General features: G+C 38.7%; 1 protein-coding gene across 3 annotated transcripts in view; it reads right to left on the bottom strand.

Moving 5' to 3' along the window:
- The window catches only part of FAF1 (Fas associated factor 1), a 483,348-nt gene that overhangs the window by 151,227 nt on the left and 309,615 nt on the right, over nucleotides 1-22,506 (bottom strand). For all 3 annotated transcript variants that reach the window (XM_081485543.1, XM_081485544.1, XM_081485542.1), the window contains one exon: nucleotides 15,307-15,402. In XM_081485543.1, the coding sequence (XP_081341669.1) occupies nucleotides 15,307-15,402 (96 nt within the window). The remainder of the gene's footprint in view (nucleotides 1-15,306; nucleotides 15,403-22,506) is intronic.

Genomic DNA, 22,506 nt, shown 5'->3' with positions numbered 1-22,506 from the left:
CCAAATGCAACATCTTTCAAAAGGACTTACGCTAGCCTGAAACAAAATATGTTGGCTTTTCCTCCTTGGGCATAACAAAACATTAATGCCCAGGCTTGTAACATTTTCCCTCTTACCTTAAAGACAGTTTTCCCAATGGTTTGAACAGAGAAGGTACATAATACTTATTGGAAGAATGAAATGAATGGCTCTTGCCCTAAGCCTCTTCTATTCTAACTTTACCACTATTTCTCACAGAAGCCTTGATTCTATTTGCAATCCTAATGTTTCTTAAGTGTTTTGTTGTGTGGAGCCAAGATCTCCTCTCTATTTCAGCAATTCAACAGCTTAAAAATGTAAACCCTTTCTCATATCAAAACAGCGAGGGAGCCTACTCCTCAAAATAACACATTTTCTAGGACCATAACTGTACTTAAATTCCATCTGTGCTTCAGGTAGGCAAATATCTGGAGCATGAACTGCCTTTGAATTTTGAGGGTCAGTCTTTAAACAGGTAAAGGCTCAGGATATAAAAGGTACACTATACATTCCTTTAGAGTACTTAGCCAGGCTCACAGGCAAGTGGAAAGAAACAAAGGTCCAGTATGACAAACTTTCTCATATTCTCAGCCAGCTAAGCTATCATCTCAGCCTTCACTTAGTCTTGCCTATCACTTACCCTCCCTTTAAGAGGCATCAGATTAAGAAGGAGGTTTGGAGGACAGAAGGATAAAAAGAAAAAAATTGTTCTATATATTATCTCCCCCCCCCCACTGTTTTACCTTACTCTCTCACATCTATCCTTTCTCCTAATCTAGTTTTCAGACAAATAAAAACCCCTTTTCATAAAAACAGGACTTGACCTCATACTAGGAAGGTGATTTTAATTTTGTGCCTATGTAATGCATTGTTTTTTCTTCACAAAGTATAGAATTTCCAATTCTCTTAAGAGAGAGATCCTAGAAAGACAAACCCTACAGCAACAACATCTTCAAAGGAGGCTATCTAAAAAGCCAATTTTGTTGAAAAAAGTATATTTCAAATATAAATTATTGAACTATCTGCAAGAATGAGCTACTTAATTATGTATAAGGAACTCCCAATCTCTTCACATTTTCTTATCAGCCATCTAACAGGTTAGGAAAACCTTTGTCTAAAAAATGAGATAAATAATCTTTTCTCTTTAATGTTTGCTGATGTGAATAGATAATCTCTTGGTTCAGTCATGGTTGCCCTAAAATTCTTTGAATCCAGAGAACTATTTATTCAGAATTTTTAAATAAAGGTAAAAGAAATTAGTGATTCTATTTTGGCTTATTGCATTCACTTATTCCCTTTATCATTTAAAATATATCCATAAGCCCTACTAAGTGTTACATAGCCTGGACTTGGAAGAAAGATATATAGTGTATGTTCTCTCATGGAATATAATGTAATATATTTGTGACCCCAAAGGACTGTAGCCTGCCAGGCTCCTCTGTTTATGGGATTCTCCAGGCAAGAATACTGGAGTGGATTGCCATTCCCTTCTCCAGAGGATCTTCCCGACCCAGGGATCAAACCCAGGTCTCCTGCATAGCAAACAGATTCTTTACCATCTGAGCTTCAGGGAAGATCCAATGTAATATATAGTTACAGGCAATTATAATAAATAACAATAAGTGTTAAAAAAAAAATAAGTGTGAAAAATAGAGATCTCTTCAAGAAAATTGGAGATACCAAGGGAACATTTCATGCAAAGATGGGCCAATAAAGGAAAGAAATGGTAAGGACCTGACAGAAGTAGAAGAGATTAAGAACAAGAATACACAGAACTCTACAAAAAAGGTCTTAATAACCCAGATAACCACAATGGTGTGCTCACGCACTTAAGAGTCAGACATTCTGGAGTGCGAAGTCAGTGGGCCTTAGGAAGCATTACTACAAACAAAGCTGGTAGAGGTGACAGAATTACAGCTGAGCTATTTCAAATCCTAAAAGATAATGCAATTAAAGTGCTGTACTCAATATGCCAGCAAATATGGAAAATTCAGCAGTGGCCACAGGACTGGAAAAAGTCAATTCTCATTCCAACTCCAAGGAAAGGCAATGCCAAAGAATGTTCAAACTACCATACAACTGTGCTAATTTCAAAGGCTAGCAAGGTAATGCTCAAAATCCTTCAGGCTGGGCTTCAACAGCACGTGAATTGAGAACTTTTAGGTGTACAAGTTGGATTTATAAAGGGCAGAGGAATCAGAGGTCAAACTGCCAACATCTGTTAGATCATAGAAAAAGCAAGAGAATTCCAGAAAAACATCTACTCCTGCTTCATTGACTATGCTAAAGCCTTTAACTGTGTGGATTACAACAAACTGGAAAATTCTTGAACAGGTGGGAAAATACCATTTTACCTGCCTCCTGAGAACCCTGTAGGCAGATCAAGAACAGTTAGAACTGGACATTGAACAACAGACTGGTTCAAAACTGGGAAAGGAGTATGTCAGGGCTGTATATTGTCATCTTGCTTATTTAACTTACATGCAGAGTACATCATGCGAAATGCTGAGCTGGATGAACCACAAGCTGGAATCAAGATTGTGGGGAGAAATAGCAAAAACCTCAGATATGCATATGATACCACCCTAACAGCAGAAAGTGAGGAGGAATTAAGGAGCCTCTTGATGAGGGTGAAAGAGGAGAATGAAAAAGCTGGCTTAAAACTCAACATTCAAAAAACTAAGATCATGGCATCTGGTCCCATCACTTCATGGCAAATAGCTGGTAAAAAAAAAAAAAAAGTGGGAAAAGTGACAGATTTTATTTCCCTGGGCTACAAAATCACTGTGGGTGGTGACTGCAGCCACGAAATTAAAAGATACTTGCTCCTTGGAAGAAAAGCTATGAAAAACCTAGACAGCATATTAAAAAGCTGAGACATCACTTTTCTGACAAATGTCCGTCTAATCAAAGCTATGGTCTTTCTAGTAGTCATGTATGGATGTGAGAGTTGGACTATAAAGAAGGGTGAGTGCCGAAGATGCTTTTGAATTGTTGTGCTGGAGAAGACTCTTGAGAGTCCCTTGGGTTGCAAGGATATCAGACCAGTCAATCTTAAAGGAAATCAGTCCTGAATATTTATTGGAAGGACTGATGCTGAAGCTGAAGCTCCAGTACTTTGGCCACCTGAAGCAAAGATCTGACTCATCGGAAAAGACCCTGATGCTGGGAAACACTGAGGGCAGGAGCAGATGGCGGCGATAGAGGATGAGATGGTGGATGCCATCACTGAATCAATGGACATGAGTTTGAGCAAACTCCAGGAGATGGTGAAGTATAGAGAAACCTGGTGTGCTGCAGTCCATGTGGTCACAAAGAGTCAGACACAACTTAGTGACTGCACAACAACAAGTGTTAGGACAGGTAAGTTCAGTGGAGAGCACCTAAGATCCTGGCAGTGGGAGGAATCAGAGCAAACTTCTTAGAAAAGAATATAACTAAACCGCTTGAGACAAAAATTTAGAACTCATATATACATAAGGGGAGCTCATAATTAAAGCTGATATTTCTTTCACCAACTACTCACTATGTTAAGAACATAGTTAAAAGTCTGGAATACAGAGAAAATCCATGGTTCCAGTTTTCAAGAAATTCCCATTTTAAAGCAAGACATATTTGGTTGCAAATATGTGTTAAGGGATACAATAAAAGTTTAAGCAAAAACTACTGAAGAACAAAGGAGACTGTGCAGGCCTCACACAAGTGCTAATATTTAACCCATATCTTTAAAAAAGATTATATATTAATGAGATTATCTCTTCAACCATTACCTGTTTTGCAAATATTTTCCCCATTTACATCTTCATTTTATTGTGCTTTTGGAGACAAGAAACTTTTTCATTTTTACACTATTGGACTTTTGCTTCACAGTTTTTCTTTTGTTTGTGGTTAGGAAGCCCTTCTCATCCTGTCGTATCTTGCAGTTTTTGTGTTTCCCAAAGTGCTTAACATAGTGCCATACGCATATCGTTTTTAACGTGAACATGAGGTTTTAGGACTAGGTGCTTTATTTTACAGGTATGCTTGGGCTTCCCTGATAGCTCAGTTGGTAAAGAATCCGCCTGCAATGCAGGAGACCCTGGTTCGAATTTCTGAGTCAGGAAGATCCACTGGAGAAGGGAAAGGCTACCCACTCCAGTATTCTGGCCTGGAGAATTCCATGGATTGTATAGTCCATGGGGTCGCAAAGAGTTGGACACGACTGAGCACTTTTCACTTAAAAAAGATGTGGAGAGTGTGTAATGGAAGATTGTTGGGGAGGGAGCTGTACTCTAGGGAGAGAAAAAACACAAGCAAGAAGTTGGATATCTTAAAAGATCAATAAAAAATGACAAAAAATAAACTAAACCATCAGCTTGATGTATGGAAGTGGAATGTGGACTGGCTACAAGGCAAGGAAGTTTTCAGGAAACTAGATTATAGCACTCAAACTGGCACATTTAGGAATTTGGACTTTGCTCTGATGGCAACAGGGAAATCACTAACGATTTTTAAGGACAGGACTGTTTATAGAGAACAAACTCTGATAGATGGATGGGTGTGTGTGTGTGTGTGTGTGTGCGTGCGCACGCACGCGTGAGTGCGTGTATGTCTTTTGTGGTGATTTGGTAGCATATGGCAGATAACATCTGAAGACATGAGAAGGCATACTTATTTCAATGTTCCAAATGCAGAGACTTGAGAGTTTATACCTTAAAAGCAGTGGGAATTTAACGAAGGGGACAAACTACACACAACTTCACAACTACATGAGAAGCTGCTGAAGAACTCAACATAGACCATTCTAAGGTCATTTGGCATTTGAAGCAAATTGGAAAGGTGAAAAAGGTCAATAAGTGGGTGTTTCATGAGCTGACTGCAAATCAAAATAATTATCATTTTGAAGTGTTGTCTCTCTTACTCTACGCAACAATGAACCATTTTTCGATCGGATTGTGACCTGTGACAAAAAGTGGATTTTATATGACAACTGGCGACAACCAGCTCATTAGCTGGACTGATAAGCTCCAAAGCACTTCCCAAAGCCAAACCTGCACCAAAGAAAGGTCATGGTCACTGTCTGCTGTCCGTCTGATCCACTACAATTTTCGTAATCCCAGAGAAACCACTGCATCTGAGAAGTATGCTCAGGAAATCGATGAGATCCCCGAAAACTGCAATCCCTGCAGACAGCACTGGTCAACAGAAAGGACCCAATTCTTCTCCGCAACAACACCTGACTGAATGTTGCATAACCAACACTTCAAAAGTTGAACGAATTGGACTAAGAAGTATTGGCTCATCCACCATACTCACCTGATCTCTCACCAACTGACTACCACTTCTTTAAGCATCTCAACAACTTTTTGCAGGGAAAATATTTCTACAACCAGCAGGAGGCAGAAAATGCTTTCTAAGAGTTCATCGAATCCCAAAGCATGGATTTTTTGGTGACAGGAATAAACTTATTTCCCACTGGCAAAAGTGTGTTGATTGTAATGGTTCTTGTTTTGATTAATAAAGATGAACCTAGTTATAATGACTTAAAATTCATGGTCCAAAACCGCAATTACATTTGCACCAACCTAGTTTCACCTCTTAGTCAGCCACCTGTATTTTGGCCCTCACTTCCCTCTTCCCAAACGGAAAGGCTACCCACTCCAGTATTCTTGCCTGGAGAATTTCATAGATTATATAGTCCATGGGGTCGCAAAGAGTTGGACACAGCTGAGCAACTTTCCTCACCCTCTCCCTACTGGTAACCACTAGTTTGTTCTCTTTATCTGTGAGTCTGCTTCTTTTTTGTTATATTCACTAGTTTGCTGTGTTTTTTAGAATACAGACATAAGTGATATCATACGGTATTTGTCTTTCTCTGTCTTATTTCATTTAACACAATAATTTCCAAGGCCATCCATGCTGCTGGAAGTGGCAAAATTTCATTCCTTACTATGGCTGAGAGGTATTCCATTGTGTATGTAAGCACACACACGTGTGTATGTAAAATACTATACATATTAATACACACACACACACAAATATATAATGCCAGGACCCCTGGCCTGGGAACCCCAACATGGGGCTCAGAACTCTGAGTCCTATGAGAGCCTCTGCAGTATAATTATTCTCCAGTTTGTGACTTGGGACTATGAGACTTGATTATATCATGAATCTGCCCCTCCTACCCATCTCATTTTAGTTCCTTTATGTCTTTAGTTGGAGGAGATCTTTTCTGGTAGGTTCTAGTCTTTTTCATTGATGGTTGTTCTGCATATAGTTGTGATTTTGGTGTGCTTGTGAGAGAGGTGAGCTCAGGATCCACCATCTTAAATGATCTCCCAAAGACTATCATCTGACTCTAAGAGTTAAATTCAATTTTAGTCACATAGCAGAAAGAAGCCATGCTGTAGTGAGTTAACAAAATAAACAAGGAAGGAATAGAGTCATTCAGTACAGATTACTCTAAGAAGCTTGGCTGTGAATAAAAGAACAGATGAGTTAAAGCTTGAGGGGGAAGCTAAGTTTGAAGGAATATAATATATATAGGTAATATATATATTTATAATACAATAATATAAAATAAAACATAATAATATGTATTTTTATATAATGTATGTTTATTATATATATATATATTATATATATATATTTAGGATGAAGAGAAGGAACCAATAGATAGAGTATTAAAAATGCAAGAGCGAGTCCTTACCCTTCCCATGTTGTAGGGAGAGGCTAGTTGGAGTAGGATCAAGATAATGGGCAGAACATAGACTCTAACAAAAAACACTTCAGCTAACAAATTAGGGTAAAAAAATCTGATGCTGATATAAAAATATCCTAATTTGAACAGTCAAAAGGATCATAAACATCTTGATGTATCAGATCAACTGGGACAGTTTCAAAGAATAGCAGGTCCCTCAATGACTGGAATAAACAGATTTTGTCTTAGCTTAGCCCCCACGCTCACCTCCCACCTGGCCGCCCAGTCCCACTGTGACACCCGGCCACCTCTGGAGCCCGACACAGATATCATAACGACGCAGATACCATAAGCTAAGTTTTTAAGTAATTGCCTCGCCCTGGGAGTGTGGAAAATAAGAAAGAGACTTTGTTTCAATAAAAACCAGTGTGTCTGGTTGAAACTTTTTCATTTGGGCATTTCAGTTGTATGCAGAGATCAAAACCTAACTAAAGAGCCAGTTTAAGATGGCGGAGTAGGACGTGTGCTCATCTCCTCTTGCGAGAGCACCAAAATTGCAACTAGCTGTTGAACAATCATTGACAGGAGGATACTGGAACCCACCAAAAAAGATACCGCATATCCAAAGGCAAAGAAGAAGCCACAGTGAGATGGTAAGAGGGCATAATCACGATAAAATCAAATCCCATACCCGCCAGGTGGCTGATCCACAGACTAGAGAACAGTAATACCAAAGAAGCTCTTGCACTGTTGTGAAGGTTCTGAACCCCACATCAGGCTTCCCAGCTTGGGGATCCAACAAAGGAACTGGGAATCCCCAAGGAATCTGGCCTTGAAGGCCAATAGGATTTGATTATAGGCCTTCCAGAGGACTGAGGGAAACAGAGGCTCCAGTCTTGGAGGGGAGGCATAAACAAAATTTTGCACACACCAAGACCCAAAGGAAAGGAGTTTGACCCCACAGGAGACTGAACCAAAACTACCTGCTAGGGTTGGAGGGCCTTCTCTGGAGGTGTGGGTCAGCAGGGGCTCATCACATAGGGACAGGGCACTGGAAGGTCCTCCTTGACATAAACTTTCTTGGAGTTCGCCATTAGCCCATAACACCAGGGCTGGGTCAAACAACTACCAGGGAGGGAGTGCAACACCCCACCCATCAGCAGATAATTGGATTAAAGTTTTACTAAGCAAGGCCCTGTCTACCAGAGCAAGAACCAGTTTTTCTCATTGCCAGTCCCTCCAATCAAGAAGCTGACACAAGCTGCTTAGACTCATCCATCAGAAGGCAAACAGAAGAACCACAGTCTCACAGTGGCTAAAACAAAAATCATATTACAGAAAGTTAATTATGATGAAAAAGTAGAAAGTTAAGTCCCAGATGAAGGGACAAAATAAAATTCCAGAAAAACAACTAAATGAAGTGGAGACAGAACTCAGAATAAGAATTCAGAATAATGATAGGGGAGATGATCCAGGATCTCGGGAAAAGAATGGAGGCAAAGACTGAGAAGATTCAAGAAATGTTTACCAAAGACCTACAAGAACTAAAGAACAAACAGTGATGAATAATACACTAGAAGGAATCAACGGCAGAATAACTGAGGCAAAAGAACAGATAAATGGCCTGGGGAGGACAGAATGGTGGAAATCACCGCCACAGAACAGAACATAGAAAAAACAATGAAAAAAAAAATGAAGACAGCCTAAGAGACCTCTGGGACAGCATTAAATGCACCAACTATTGCATTATAGGGTTCCCAGAAGGAGAAGAGAGAGAGAAAGGACCTGAGAAAATATTTGAAGAGACAATAGCTGAAAACTTCCCAAACATGGGAAAGGAAATAGTCAACTAAGTCCAGGAAGAAGAGAGTCCCAAGGAGAAACACACCAAGACACACAGTAATCAGAGATAAAATATTAAAAGAAACAAGGGAAGAATGACAAATAACATACAAGGGAACTCCCATCAGGCTATCAGCTGATTTCTCAATAGAAACTCTACAAGCCAGAAGGGAATGGCAAAATATATTTAAAATGATGAAAGGGAAGAATCTACAATCAAGAATACTCTACCCAGCAAGATTCTCCTTCAGATTTGGTGGAGAAATCAAAAGCTTTTCAGACAAGCAGAAGTTAAGAGAATTCAGCACCACCAAACCAGCTTTTCAAGCTGGTTTTAGAAAAGGCAGAGGAACCAGAGATCAAATTGCCAACATCCGCTGGATCATCGAAAAAGCAAGAGAGTTCCAGAAAAACATCTATTTCTGCTTTATTGACTAGGCCAAAGCCTTTGACTGTGTGGATCACAACAAACTGTGGAAAATTCTGAAAGAGATGGGCATACCAGACCACCTGACCTGTCTCTTGAGAAACCTGTATGCAGGTCAGGAAGCAACAGTTAGAACTGGACATGGAACAACAGACTGGTTCCAAATAGGAAAAGGAGTACGTCAAGGCTGTATATTGTCACCATGCTTATTTAACTTATACGCAGAGTATATCATGAGAAATGCTGGGCTGGAAGAAACACAAGCTGGAATCAAGATTGCCAGGAGAAATATCAATAACCTCAGATATGCAGATGACACCACCCTTATGGCAGAAAGGGAAGAAGAACTAAAGAGTCTCTTGATGAAAGTGAAAGAGGAGAGTGAAAAAGTTGGCTTAAAGCTCAACATTCAGAAAACTAAGATCATGGCATCTGGTCCCATCACTACATGGGAAATAGATGGGGAAACAGTGGAAACAGTGTCAGACTTTATTTTTTCGGGCTCCAAAATCACTGCAGATAGTGACTGCAGCCATGAAATTAAAAGACGCTTACTCCTTGGAAGGAATGTTATGACCAACCTAGATAGCATATTTAAAAGCAGAGACATTACTTTGCCAACAAAGGTCCATCTAGTCAAGGCTATGGTTTTTCCAATAGTCATGTATGGATGTGAGAGTTGGACAGTGAACAAGGCTGAGTGCCGAAGAATTGATGCTTTTGAACTGTGGTGTTGGAGAAGACTCTTGAGAGTCCCTTGGACTGCAAGGAGATCCAACCAGTCCATCCTAAAGGAGATCAGTCCTGGGTGTTCATTGGAAGGACTGATGTTGAAGCTGAAAATCCAATACTTTGGCCACCTCATGCGAAGAGTTGACTCATTGGAAAAGACCCTAATGCTGGGAAGGATTGGGGGCAGGAGGAGAAGGGGACGATAGAGGATGAGATGGTTGGATGGCATCACCGACTCAATGGACATGGGTTTGGGTAAACTCTGGGAGTTGGTTATGGACAGGGAGGCCTGGCGTGCTGCGATTCATGGGGTCGCAAAGAATCAGACACGACTGAGCGACTGAACTGAACTGAACTAAACCAGCTTTACAACAAATGTTAAAGGAACTTCTTTAGGCAGGAAACACAAGAGAAGGAAAAGACCTACAGCAAATAAACCCAAAACAATTAAGAAAACGGTAATAGGACCATTCATGTCAATAATTACCTTAATTGTAAATGGATTAAGTGACTGGGTGTAAGAAAACATGTGGCTGTATGCACTTCCACTTACCACATCACTCTGCTTGATCTGCCCAAACTGTATGTAATTATTTTATACTGTTAAGTTAATCATGTTCCAATTATTGCTTGCAATTGTAATTGTCTTTTATTTTTTGTCTGGCTATTGATTGTGAAAACTGATAAACATGTTTTACTACTGTGATTCTGTAACTATTACTCATTTAATGAGTGGTCAACAGAAAAATAATAGAACTCTATATCACCAAAACGAGGATAAACTAGAATCTAATAGAAAAACCTGTAATCACTTTTTAAAATCCAGATGCATATCAGAATTATCTTGAAATTTTTTGAAAAATACAAATGCTCAGGTATTGCTTTTTCTCCAGAGCTCCAGATTTATGTTTCTAATGAGCAGTCATGTTTGAAAACAACCGGACTATATGATGATCTTTTACTTTTATGTAGTTTGTTTCACTTTTTCTATTTGATATTCAGTGTTTCCTTTCACTTAATTTATGTTCTCCAATTTCTCCATCTTTTCTTTGATGTTCTTCTTCAAGCCTTTATCAAATGTAGCAGAAAAGCTTTTGGACAAACACACACACACATATAAATATGTATAATATATATATATTTTAGAAAGCTTATAAATTTTTGCCTAACTAAAAAAATTACAACATTTTGCTTGTACTTATTTGACTTAGTCTGAATAGAATGCTAGATTTCTTAGTAAAAAATAGATATGCAACAAGAAACAAAGGTTTACTGTATAGCATAGGCAACTACAGTCAATATGTTATAGTAACTTGTGATGGAAAAAACTTTCAAAAATAATATATGTGTATTTGTATAACTGAATCACCTTGATGAGTACCCGAAACACTGTAAGTCAACTATACTTCAATAAAACACATACATTAAAAAAAAAAACAAACTGAAACACAGATTTTGGGCAATTATGTGCAGTCAATTTCATTTAGTTAGGAACAAGCTCCTTTATGGAAAGACTATTTTTATTCATAGCCATAATCCTAACACTTATGCCAGTGTCAGGGGTAGAGTAAGGATGTAATCAGAATTCACTGAATAACTACTGAATAAATCTTTTCTGCCAATTAAGCCAAAATCTAGGTATTCTTATCTTCTCCCTCTTTCTTCTCCCACAGATCCTATCTGTCACCAGTCCTACTGATTTTCCCTCCAAAATATATCCTGAATCCATTTCCTTCTCTTTTTTTCACTAGTGATGTTCCAGTTTAGGATCTCATTATCTTCTGCCTATACTAGTACAACAGATTCATATCTGATTTCTCTGTCTCGAGTCTTGCTTCCCTTACATTTAGCCTCTGTACAGCAGTCAAAATGCTTTTCTCTAAAATGCCCATTTGGAGGAAAAAAAAAAAAAAATCACCCTACACTTAAAAGTCTTCTGGCTCCCCAGAGTTCAAGTTTCCAACTTGACATATAAAAACCTATTCATCTTTGCCTCATCTCTTATCTTTTTTTGTCTCCCCCTTTACTTTGCACGAACACCAAACTGCACTTAGGTCCCCCCATTCACTACATCAAATCATGCTATTTCCTCCGAATGGAATACTACATCCATGTTTCTTCATTTGGCTCTGACTCATTCTTTTCATTTTCCTTTGATTTGGATATAAATTGCTCTAGTTCCCCCTCTCCTTCTCTCTCTCTCTTTTTAAAATATTCATTCACAAAGTATTTATTCTGTGGCTGGTATATACCAGGAGCTTTACTAGGTGTTAAGAGCTACAGAGGTAGCTACAGAGGTAGATAAGGCAGACAAGGCTTTTGTCTACAAACATGCTTGAAGGTTAGAGCACCCCTTTCCCCGTGTTTCTCTAGTATCTTATGCTTATCTCACCTTTCTCATTAATTATATAATATGAAATTTTCAGTTTATATTCATTTGATTAGTATAGGAAGTATTCAATAGATGTCTGCTTAACTGAAATTACAAATCAATAGTTTTAACATTAACTATATTTTAAGTTTGGGATTTTATTTTTCTTGTTGTTATTCTTGGAGTATCCCTCCTACTCTTATACTATCAACTGAGGATTGGACAACTCTCAAAACACCTGGGTCCGGGGGTGGGGTCCCTGTAATGTCCCACCCAAGCAGCTGGGATGAGGAGAGACAGGTACCTAGCTAAGGTACTTAGAAATATGGAAAGGTCATTGAAAGGGAGGAGCTTCCCAGGTGGCACTAGTGGTAAAGAACTTGCTTGCCAATGCGAGAGACATAGGAGATGTGGGTTTGATCCCTGGGTAGGGAAGATTCCCTGGAGGAGGACATGACAACCCACTCCAGTATTCTTGCGGAGAGAATCTCATGGACAGAGGAGCCTTGTGGGCTACAGTCCGTAGGGTCGCAAAAGACTCAGACACTACTGAAGCAGCTTAGCATGCACATAAGCACTGAAAGGGAGCTCAGGAACAAGGGGAAGATGGGAAGAAATGAGAAAATATTAATTATAAGGAAAATGTATTTGCAGGGCTAGAAGGAGGATGTAAGAAAAAAAAAATTCCCCCAGTTTAAGAACACATAATTACAATGCATAAAATTCAAAACCTGAATTTAACTACTGGTCTCAAATATCTTCTTCCTAACTCAAGGCTGAAGACAGTCAATAGCAAAGTAGTAATTATCTTGAAACACACAAAGTCATGTAAGAGAAGGGTTAAAACAAGAGGAAAGAAGTAGAACCACTGGGTTCTACACAGTTCTACACAGTCATAGCTTCCAATTTAATATAGGGTAGATACCAACAGAGATGCTCAACAATGGAACCAGTTGCCTCATGAGGACAGAACCCTGCCATTAGAGATAAAATGCAGATATGATTTAGTGTGAGCTCTTTCAGCACAAAGACTGGGATCCTAATGTTTGGCATGTAGAAGACACTGAAAAAATGTTTAAATAAACAAGGAATAAATGGATGGGTGAGTGTAAATCAAATAAAAAATTCCTTCCAGTTTCATAATTCTATAACAACATAAAAACCAAGTCACAGCTCCTTTCCCATTTCTCACCAGCCCCCTGGAGGAAGTGGTATATTTACTTAGCCAGGGAAGGAAAAATAATGGACTCATCCCAGAAAAGCAGATTTAAAGATATCCCCAAGGCTGTGGCTCTCTTAGTTTTACAAAGCTCCCTAACCCCACTCTACTTTCTTCCTTAATTAATCTAAAGTGTATGCCACCCTCTAATAAGCTTTTCCTCAGTTTATGGCATTGAATTCCTTCCACTGAAAGTTAAAAGTGAAAGTGGAAGTCCCGCAGTCATGTCCGACTCTTTGTGACCCAAAGGACTATACAGTCCATGGAATTCTCCAGGCCAGAATACTGGAGTGGGTTGACGTTCCCTTCCCCAGGGGATTTTCCCAATTCAGGGATCAAATCCAGGGATCGAACCCAGGTCTCCTGCACAGTGGGCAGATTCTTTACCAGCTGAGCCACACATTCCACTGAAAGGAACGCCCAAATAACACATATAATGGTGAGGGTGAGAAAAGGAAATAAAATGAAATCAAACGGGTAACTGTCACCTCTTAGAGCATAAAATCATTAAGAATTCTGGGTGGAGCTAGTTGGCTTCCTTTTAATATTAGCAGATTTATTCATTAAAGGGTTGAAGCATAACTTATATATATATATATATATATGTATGCATATATATATATATATATATATATATATATAACTTAAAAATATACTCAAGCAGTAGAAGGAAATATTTCAATAAATTGTTTTTGGCAGTTTCTGCCAAGCAGTGAAACTCAATATTATTTTTCCTTTCATGAGGAATTAGCGAGATAAAGTGTTGGAAAAAATGGTGTGGGCTCTTTAAAGGAAATTAACATTTTTTAGAAACCTAAAGAAATAGTATAGTAGTATTTGCAGTGCAGGGAAAAGCTCCTTTCTTTATGGATTTCCAAAAATTGAGTAACAAATTGTCATTTTCACAGGATGATCATAGATTACAACTTTAGTTATTCAGTCCCTTTTCTCTTTTACATATTTAAATGATGAGATTACATATTCAGAGAACAGACGGAGAGGTTTTGTGGCAGCTTCCATAATAAATATCCAAAATATTTAAGTTTAAATAAAAATTTGCAACTATATTTTGTATAGAATGTAAATGGAAAAGGTTTTACTGGAGTAATTTAAACTTTTGAGGGACTTCCCTGGTGGTCCAGTGGCTAAGACTCCATGCTTCCAATGCAGGGAGCCTGGGGTATGATTCTTGGTCTGGGAATTAGATACCACATGCCAAAACTAAGAGTTCCCATGCTATAACTAAAGATCGAACCTGCCTCCACTGCACTGGAAGCACAGAGTCTTAACCACTGGACCACCAGTAAGTCCCAATAAATACTTCTAAAACTGATAAACTGCAGTGTCCAGGCTGTCTCTCTCATTCCCTTATACCCGAGTCATGGTTGGACACAATGCTACTGCACCCAAGGAAAAGATTCTGCCTTTTAATATAGCTCAGACCTGCAAAGACATACGCAGGCATACCACACATATAAACATGTTCAATCTCCTTGCCCCTCTTTGTTTTTACAGCACCCTGTAATGCACTGCTACCACTGCATTTATTACATTTGCCATTATTATTGGTTTACTAATGTATCACCTTTGAGCACCTTGGTATAGGTACACTGTTACTCATCTTTGTTACCTAGTACTGAGGACAATGTTTGGCACATAGAATGTGATCCAGCTCAATGAGTTAAAGGACCTTCAGGAGGAATTCTAATAAATGTAGTCTACTATATAGTCAGCAGCTAAAAAATTCCTTTGTTAACCTGACAATTCTAAGTAAAAATCATTTCAACTGATCCACCCCAATTCTATCTGTTTGAAACATGAAACTTACAGAACAAGAAGAAGCACATTAGCAATAATCTTACTCGGAAAGTTTCTGCCTTTAAGAATTTACTGAGATGTTATTCATGCTACATTAACTCTACCTATTCTTTGCTGTGGCAGGTAAAAAAGAATAGGAAGTGGGCAGGAGAGTGGAGGACAGATATTATGTTTGATGAAAAGCTAGCAAACATGCTTACCTCTTCAGATTGCTCCCGGGTCTGTGTAGGTGAAGATCTTCTTCCCACTGTAAGTCGATGGCAGGGATAAGAGAGCCCTGATTCAGCAAGACACATCTGCAAAATGTAGAATCCACCATTTGTAAACAAAATGAGGTCATATTTTACAAAAAAATTTTTATTTAGACATATTCTATTATTTCTGAAGCAAAATTAAAGTTCACTCTAGTAGTCTAGGCATTACATATTCAAAGGAAGGCTTTAAAAATCTGAAATTTTTCCACATATGAATGTTACATTGGTCAAGGCTAGTTTTTATCAGAACAATAAGCTGGGGCTTCAGGAAACTGCAGCAAGCCTAAAATAAAGCTAATCATATACACCTCCCGACCCTAGCATGTCTGCTACTTTTCTGAGCAGGAGAATAACAAATCCATTTCCCAATTCCCAAGGCAATACTCTGTAATCTTTTTTTAAAGTGTTCCTGGAAGAGTGTTTGCTGAAGGCATTAAAAAACATTTCTCTTCAATGTAACAATGTCATTTATGATCAAATCAATATTAACCCACAAGTTCAGATCATTATAGCTGATGAGTCTGTAATATTTATAAAGTACCTAGCACAGTACCTGGCACAGACATTTAGTTTTATTACCATTATGATCTAAACACTAACCAAGCTTAGCCAAACCAATGAAATTAACATGAATTTATTTCTATTGAATTTTATAGTGGGTCAGATATTAAATAACTATTTTGAGATTTAAATTAAATTTAGGAAAATAAGAACATGTTCAGTTCATGTTTGAGTTCAGTTCCGTTGCTCAGTCGTGTCTGACTCTTTGCGACCCCATGAACTGCAGCACACCAGGCCTCCCTGTCCATCACCAACTCCCAGAGTCTACTCAAACTCAAGTCCACTGAGTCGGTGATGCCATCTAACCATCTCATCCTCTGTCGTCCCCTTCTCCTCCAACCTTCAATCTCTCCCAGCATCAAGGTCTTTTCCAATGAGTCAGTTCTTTGCATCAGGTGGCCAAAGTATTGCAGTTTCAGCTTTGGCATCAGTCTTTCCAATGAATATTCAGGACGGATTTCCTTTAGGATGGACTGGTTGGATCTTCTTGCAGTCCAAGGGACTCTCAAGAGCCTTCTCCAATACCACAGTTCAAAAGCATTAATTCTTTGGCACCCAGCTTTCTTTACAGTCCAACTCTCACATCCATACATGACTACTGGAAAAACCATAGCTTTGACTAGATGAACCTTTGTTGGCAAAGTAATGTCTCTGCTTTTTAATAAGCTGTCTAGGTTGGTCATAACATTCCTTCCAAGGAGTAAGCGTCTTTTAATTTCATGGCTGCAGTCACCATCTGCAGTTATCTTGGAGCCCAAAAAAATAAAGTCTGTCACTGTTTCCACGGTTTCCCCTCTATTTGCCATGAAGTAGTGGGACCAGATGCCATGATCTTAGCTTTCTGAATGCTGAGTATTAAGCCAATATTTTCATCAAGAGGCTCTTTAGGTCTTCTTTCTGCCACAAGGGTGGTGTCATCTGCATATCTGAGGTTACTGATATTTCTCCCAGCAATCTTGATTCCAGCTTGTGCTTCATCCAGCCCAGCATTTCATATGATGTACTCTGCATATAAGTTAAATAAGCAGGGTGACAATATACAGCCTTGACATACTCCTTTCCTGATTTGGAACCAGTCTGTTGTTCCATGCCTAGTTCTAACTGTTGCTTCTTGACTTGCATACAGACTTCTCAGGAGGCACGTAAGGTAGTCTGGTATGCCCATCTCTTTAAGAATTTTCCACAGTTTGTTGTGATCCACACAGTCAAAGGCTTTGGCACAGTCAATATAGCAGAAGTAGATGTTTTTCTGGAATTCTCTTGCTTTTTTGATGATCCAATGTATGTTGGCAACTTGATCTCGGTTCCTCTGCCTTTTCTAAACCCAGCTTGAACATCTGGAAGTTCACAGTTCACATACTGTTGAGGACTTGCTTGGAGAATTTTGAGCATTACTTTGCAAGTGTGTGAGATGAGTGCAATTGTACAGTAGTTTGAGCATTCTTTGGCATTGCCTTCCTTTGGGATTGGAATGAAAACTGACCTTTTCCAGTCCTGTGGCCACTGCTGAGTTTTCCAAATTTGCTGGCATGCTGAGTGCAGCACTTTCACAGCATCATCTTTTAGGATTTGAAATAGCTCAACTGGAATTCCATTACCTCCACTAGCTTTGTTTGCAGTGATACTTCTGAAGGCCTACTTGACTTCGCATTCCAGGATGTCTGGCTCTAGGTGAGTGATCACACCATCGTGATTATCTGGGTCATGAAGATCTTTTTTGTACAGTTCTTCTGTGTATTCTTGCCACCTCTTCTTAATATTTTCTGCTTCTGTTATGTCCATACCATTTCTGTCCTTATTGTGCCAATCTTTGCATGAAAAGCTCCCTTGGTATCTCTAATTTTCTTAAATTCTCTTCGGTTCTATGAAGACCTACAAGACCTAGAACTAACACCCAAAAAAGATGTCCTTTTCATTGTATGGGACTGAAATGCAAAAGTAGGAAGTCAAGAAATACCTGAAGTAACAGGCAAATTTGGCCTTGGAGTACAAAACAAAGCAGGGTAAAGGCTAACAGAATTTTGCCAAGAGAGTGTATTGGTCATACCAAACACCCTCTTCCAACAACACAAGAGAAGACTTTACACATGGACATCAACAGATGGTCAATACTGAAATCAGATTGATTACATTCTCTGCAGGCAAAGATGGAGAAGCTCTATACAGTCAGCAAAAACAAGACTGGGAGCTGACTGTGGCTCAGATCATAAACTCATTATTGCCAAATTCAGACTTTAATTGAAGGAAGTAGGGAAAACCACTAGACCATTCAGGTATAACCTAAATCAAATCCCTCATGATTATACAGTGGAAGTGACAAATAGATTCAAGGGTTTAGATATGATAGAGTGCCTGAAGAGCTATGGACAGAGAGGTTCATCACACTGTACAGGAAGCAGTGATCAAGACCATCCCAAACAAAAAGAAATGCAGAAAGGCAAAAGGGCTGTCTGAGGAGGCCTTACAAATAGCTATGAAAAGAAGAGAAGTGAAAGGCGAAGGAGAAAAGGAAAGATATACCCATTTGAATGCAGAGTTACAAAGAATAGCAAGGAGAGATAAGAAAGCCTTCCTCAGTGATCAATGCAAAGAAACAGAGGAAAACAATAGAATGGGAAAGAGTACATGTTACTTTTGTCTATAAAAAGGAACTCAAGTAACACTGAATAGCCAAAATATGTATTTTTTCCTTGGGGTAGTAAAATGGCACATATTTAATATAACGATGATATCAAGTTTCTCTATATTATTATTAGAAGTAAAATAGGTTATACATTAGCACACTGGAAACATCCTCTGTAACTTTTAGGGAGCTGTGAGTTAAACTGACATATGAAGAAACCCAATTATCTGCAAATTCATAGGTACCAGACTTAATAGTGGGTTAGTTCTAACTACAATTCAAACATGTGTTATAATTAGGCTAATTATCTGAAGACAAATACTGGAATGGAAAACATAAATGTCACCTAAATATCTACATAGTTTCAATCATGTGCAGTGTATACTGTCATATGGATTATACAAAAATCATGTCTTTGATTATTGTTATCTTTCTTTTAGCCTCATTAGTGGTTTTTGTTTGTTTGCTTTTGCATCTAGATATTTTCGCAGTGTACTTCACAAATGCTAGAAGGCCTGATTAACACAGCAAACAAACAAATAAAACTTCACTGATTCTGTCATTTCTATCCACCAACATAAACTGTCACAGTTAGCTCAATTTATTTTATTTCAGTACAAATAAAAGCAAAGCTAAGTTGGATAAGAAGCATAAGCTAAATTTCAAGCCACACTGCCTTCATTTTCTCATTTGAAAAAAAGTTCTCCTCCCCCACTCTGAAATCCTCTGGTAATGAAATAGTAATGATGGTAAATGTCACTGACAATCAGAAGTAGTGTAGTGTAATGGAAAGAGACCTGGAGGAGCCAGAAAAAACCTCAATTTAAGTACTGCCCAGCCTCCTGATCTTGGAATAGTCATTTCTCTATTGTAAGCTAGAGTTTCCTCTTTTATTAATTGAGGTGAGTAATCCCTGCCCTAACTACCTCAATGGACTCTTGAAAGGGTTAAATAGGATAAGATAAATAAAAGATGGCTTTGAAACTATATTGAAATAGCAAAAGAGCTTTTTATCACTCCAACAGTCATTATTTTTAGGACTGAGGGAAGAAAAATAGTGATTAACTTCCACTGTGACTATCACTGCATATAGTTCAATCATAAATCAAAACAGGATATATTTTAGGAGGAACTGGAGGAAGGCACTCACTAAAAGTACCTGGCACTACAAATGGACTGTCTCTTTAATGGGCTTGTCTCCACAGTTATCAACATTAACCTTCTCCATTGTTGTTGCTTAGTCGCTAAGTCTTGTCTGACTCTTTTGCAAACCCATGGACTGTAGCTCACCAGGTTCCTGTGTCCATGGGATATTCCAGGCAAAAATACTGGAGTGGGCTGCCATTTCCTTCAGGAGATCTTCCTGACACAGGTTCAAATCTGAGTCTCCTGCATTGGCAGGCAGATTCTTTACCACTGAGCCACCAACTTTCCCCACAGCTACTAATAATTTCTGAAGATAAGATGACAGTGGTCAGTACTTTCTCCTCAGTCTATAGTGACCAGGTAGGCCTCACTCTGCACTGAGGAAATTAAAGGGTCAGGGAATTTTTAAGTTACTAGGTGCCCGGTGTTGATTAAACATAAGGCATGATGTCTATTTTAAAGGAATATATATACCAGTTGGGGAGATTTACATACGAACAGAGACAGAAAAAGGATAATTACTGCAGTCTCAGTAGAGCTGGGGACCCCTTGAAGGGACAAGTAACTCAGACAGTCACTTCAAGAAGTTAGTGCTAAAATTTTGCTATGATTCATGACAAAAACTTATAACAGATGTGAAGTTAGAAGGCTGAGGTTGCAGCCTGGCTAAAGCACTCAAGTCACCCAATGATAATGGGCAAAATCACTTAGAATTTCTGTACTTCAGGTTTCTTACTTAGAAAATGATGTAATACAATTTGTCCTTAATTTACAAGATAGGATAATACAATCTGTTCTCTCTCTCTCTCACAGAGTTGGTATGAAGATCCAGAAAGATAATGTATGTGAAATCAAAGATAATGCATGTAAAAGATAATGTATGTGAAATCAAATTGTGATATCATTATTATCACTGGAGTATTTATTTTGCAAGAAACTGGAAAAAGAAAAAAGATTAAGGCTGCAGGTTTGTTTGACTTTATAGTTTAAAAGTTTACATTTAGATATACATACATCATAATAATTAACCTCGACATAAAGGTAATCTTTCAATCACAAGATTGCTTTAACCTAATACAACTGCACTCATCTCACACGCTAGTAAAGTAATGCTCAAAATTTTCCAAGCCAGGCTTCAACAATACGTGAACCGTGAACTTCCAGATGTTCAAGCTGGTTTCAGAAAAGGCAGAGGAACCAGAGATCAAATTGCCAACATCCGCTGGATCATCGAAAAAGCAAGAGAGTTCCAGAAAAACATCTATTTCTGCCTTATTGACTATGCCAAAGCCTTTGACTGTGTGGATCACAATAAACTGTGGAAAATTCTGAAAGAGATGGGAATACCAGACCATCTGACCTGTCTCTTGAGAAACCTGTACGCAGGTCAGGAAGCAACAGTTAGAACTGGACATGGAACAACAGACTGGTTCCAAATAGGAAAAGGAGCACGTCAAGGCTGTATATTGTCACCCTGCTTATTTAAATTCTATGCAGAGTACATCATGAGAAACGCTGTGCTGGAAGAAACACAAGCTGGAATCAAGATTGCCAGGAGAAATATCAATAACCTCAGATATGCAGATGACACCACCCTTATGGCAGAAAGCGAAGAACTAAAGAGTCGCTTGATGAAAGTGAAAGAGGAGAGTGAAAAAGTTGGCTTAAAGCTCAACATTCAGAAAACTAAGATCAAGGCATCTGGTCCCATCACCTCACGGGAAATAGATGGGGAAACAGTGGAAAGAGTGTCAGACTTTATTTTTTGGGGGCTCCAAATTCACTGCTGATGGTGATTGCAGCTATGAAATTAAAAGATGCTTACTCCTTGCAAGGAAAGTTATGACCAACCTAGATAGCATATTTAAAAGCAGAGACATTACTCTGCCAACAAAGGTCCGTCTAGTCAAGGCTACGGTTTTTCCAGTGGTCATGTATGGATGTGAGAGTTGGACAGTGAACAAGGCTGAGCGCCGAAGAATTGATGCTTTTGAACTGTGGTGTTGGAGAAGACTCTTGAGAGTCCCTTGGACTGCAAGAAGATCCAACCAGTCCATCCTAAAGGAGATCAGTCTTGGGTGTTCATTGGAAGGACTGATGTTGAAGCTGAAACTCCAATACTTTGGCCACCTCATGTGAAGAGCTGACTCATTGGAAAAGATACTAATGCTGGGAAGGATTTTGGGCAGGAGGAGAAGGGGACGACAGAGGATGATATGGCTGGATGGCATCACCGACTCGATGGACATGGGTTTGGATAGACTCCGGGAGTTGGTGATGGACAGGGAGGCCTGGCGTGCTGCGATTCATGGGGTCGCAGAGTCGGACACAACTGAGCAACTGAACTGAACTGAATACAATGAAGGATTGTGACTCATTTCAAAATCTGTTTCAAGTCTTTATTCAGTTTTTTCTGGTTATGTTAGACTTAATTCTCTGACTTTCATCATGACAGATGAAGATATTCAAAATCCGTTCAAAAATTCAACACAGAAAAAAGTCAAGAAACCTTTATTTTATTATTTAATTCTACACAATTGGCAAAAATCTGGGTGTATAATCTTCTGGACACTTAAGGATTGGGAAGACTGACAGAAAAGTAGAATTTTTATGACTAAAATATCACTGGTATCACTCATCGCATATTTTTATGCTAAAATGGGTAAGTTGTTGAATGGGTTTTGTTGAAAGGTTTGATTGGGCATAGGATTTTGTTATGTATGTATTAAGACTTTTTTTTAAAGAGTAATTTTAGCTGTACAATAAAATGAAAAGCAAAGTACAGCAGTTGCTCAAGTTATTTATATAAAATGGCA

Source organism: Giraffa tippelskirchi, chromosome 5, assembly GCF_054371585.1.
Source record: "Giraffa tippelskirchi isolate mGirTip1 chromosome 5, T2T-mGirTip1v1.2.pri, whole genome shotgun sequence".
Classification (NCBI taxonomy): Eukaryota; Metazoa; Chordata; class Mammalia; order Artiodactyla; family Giraffidae; genus Giraffa; species Giraffa tippelskirchi.
This window is presented reverse-complemented; position numbering and strand designations above follow the sequence as displayed.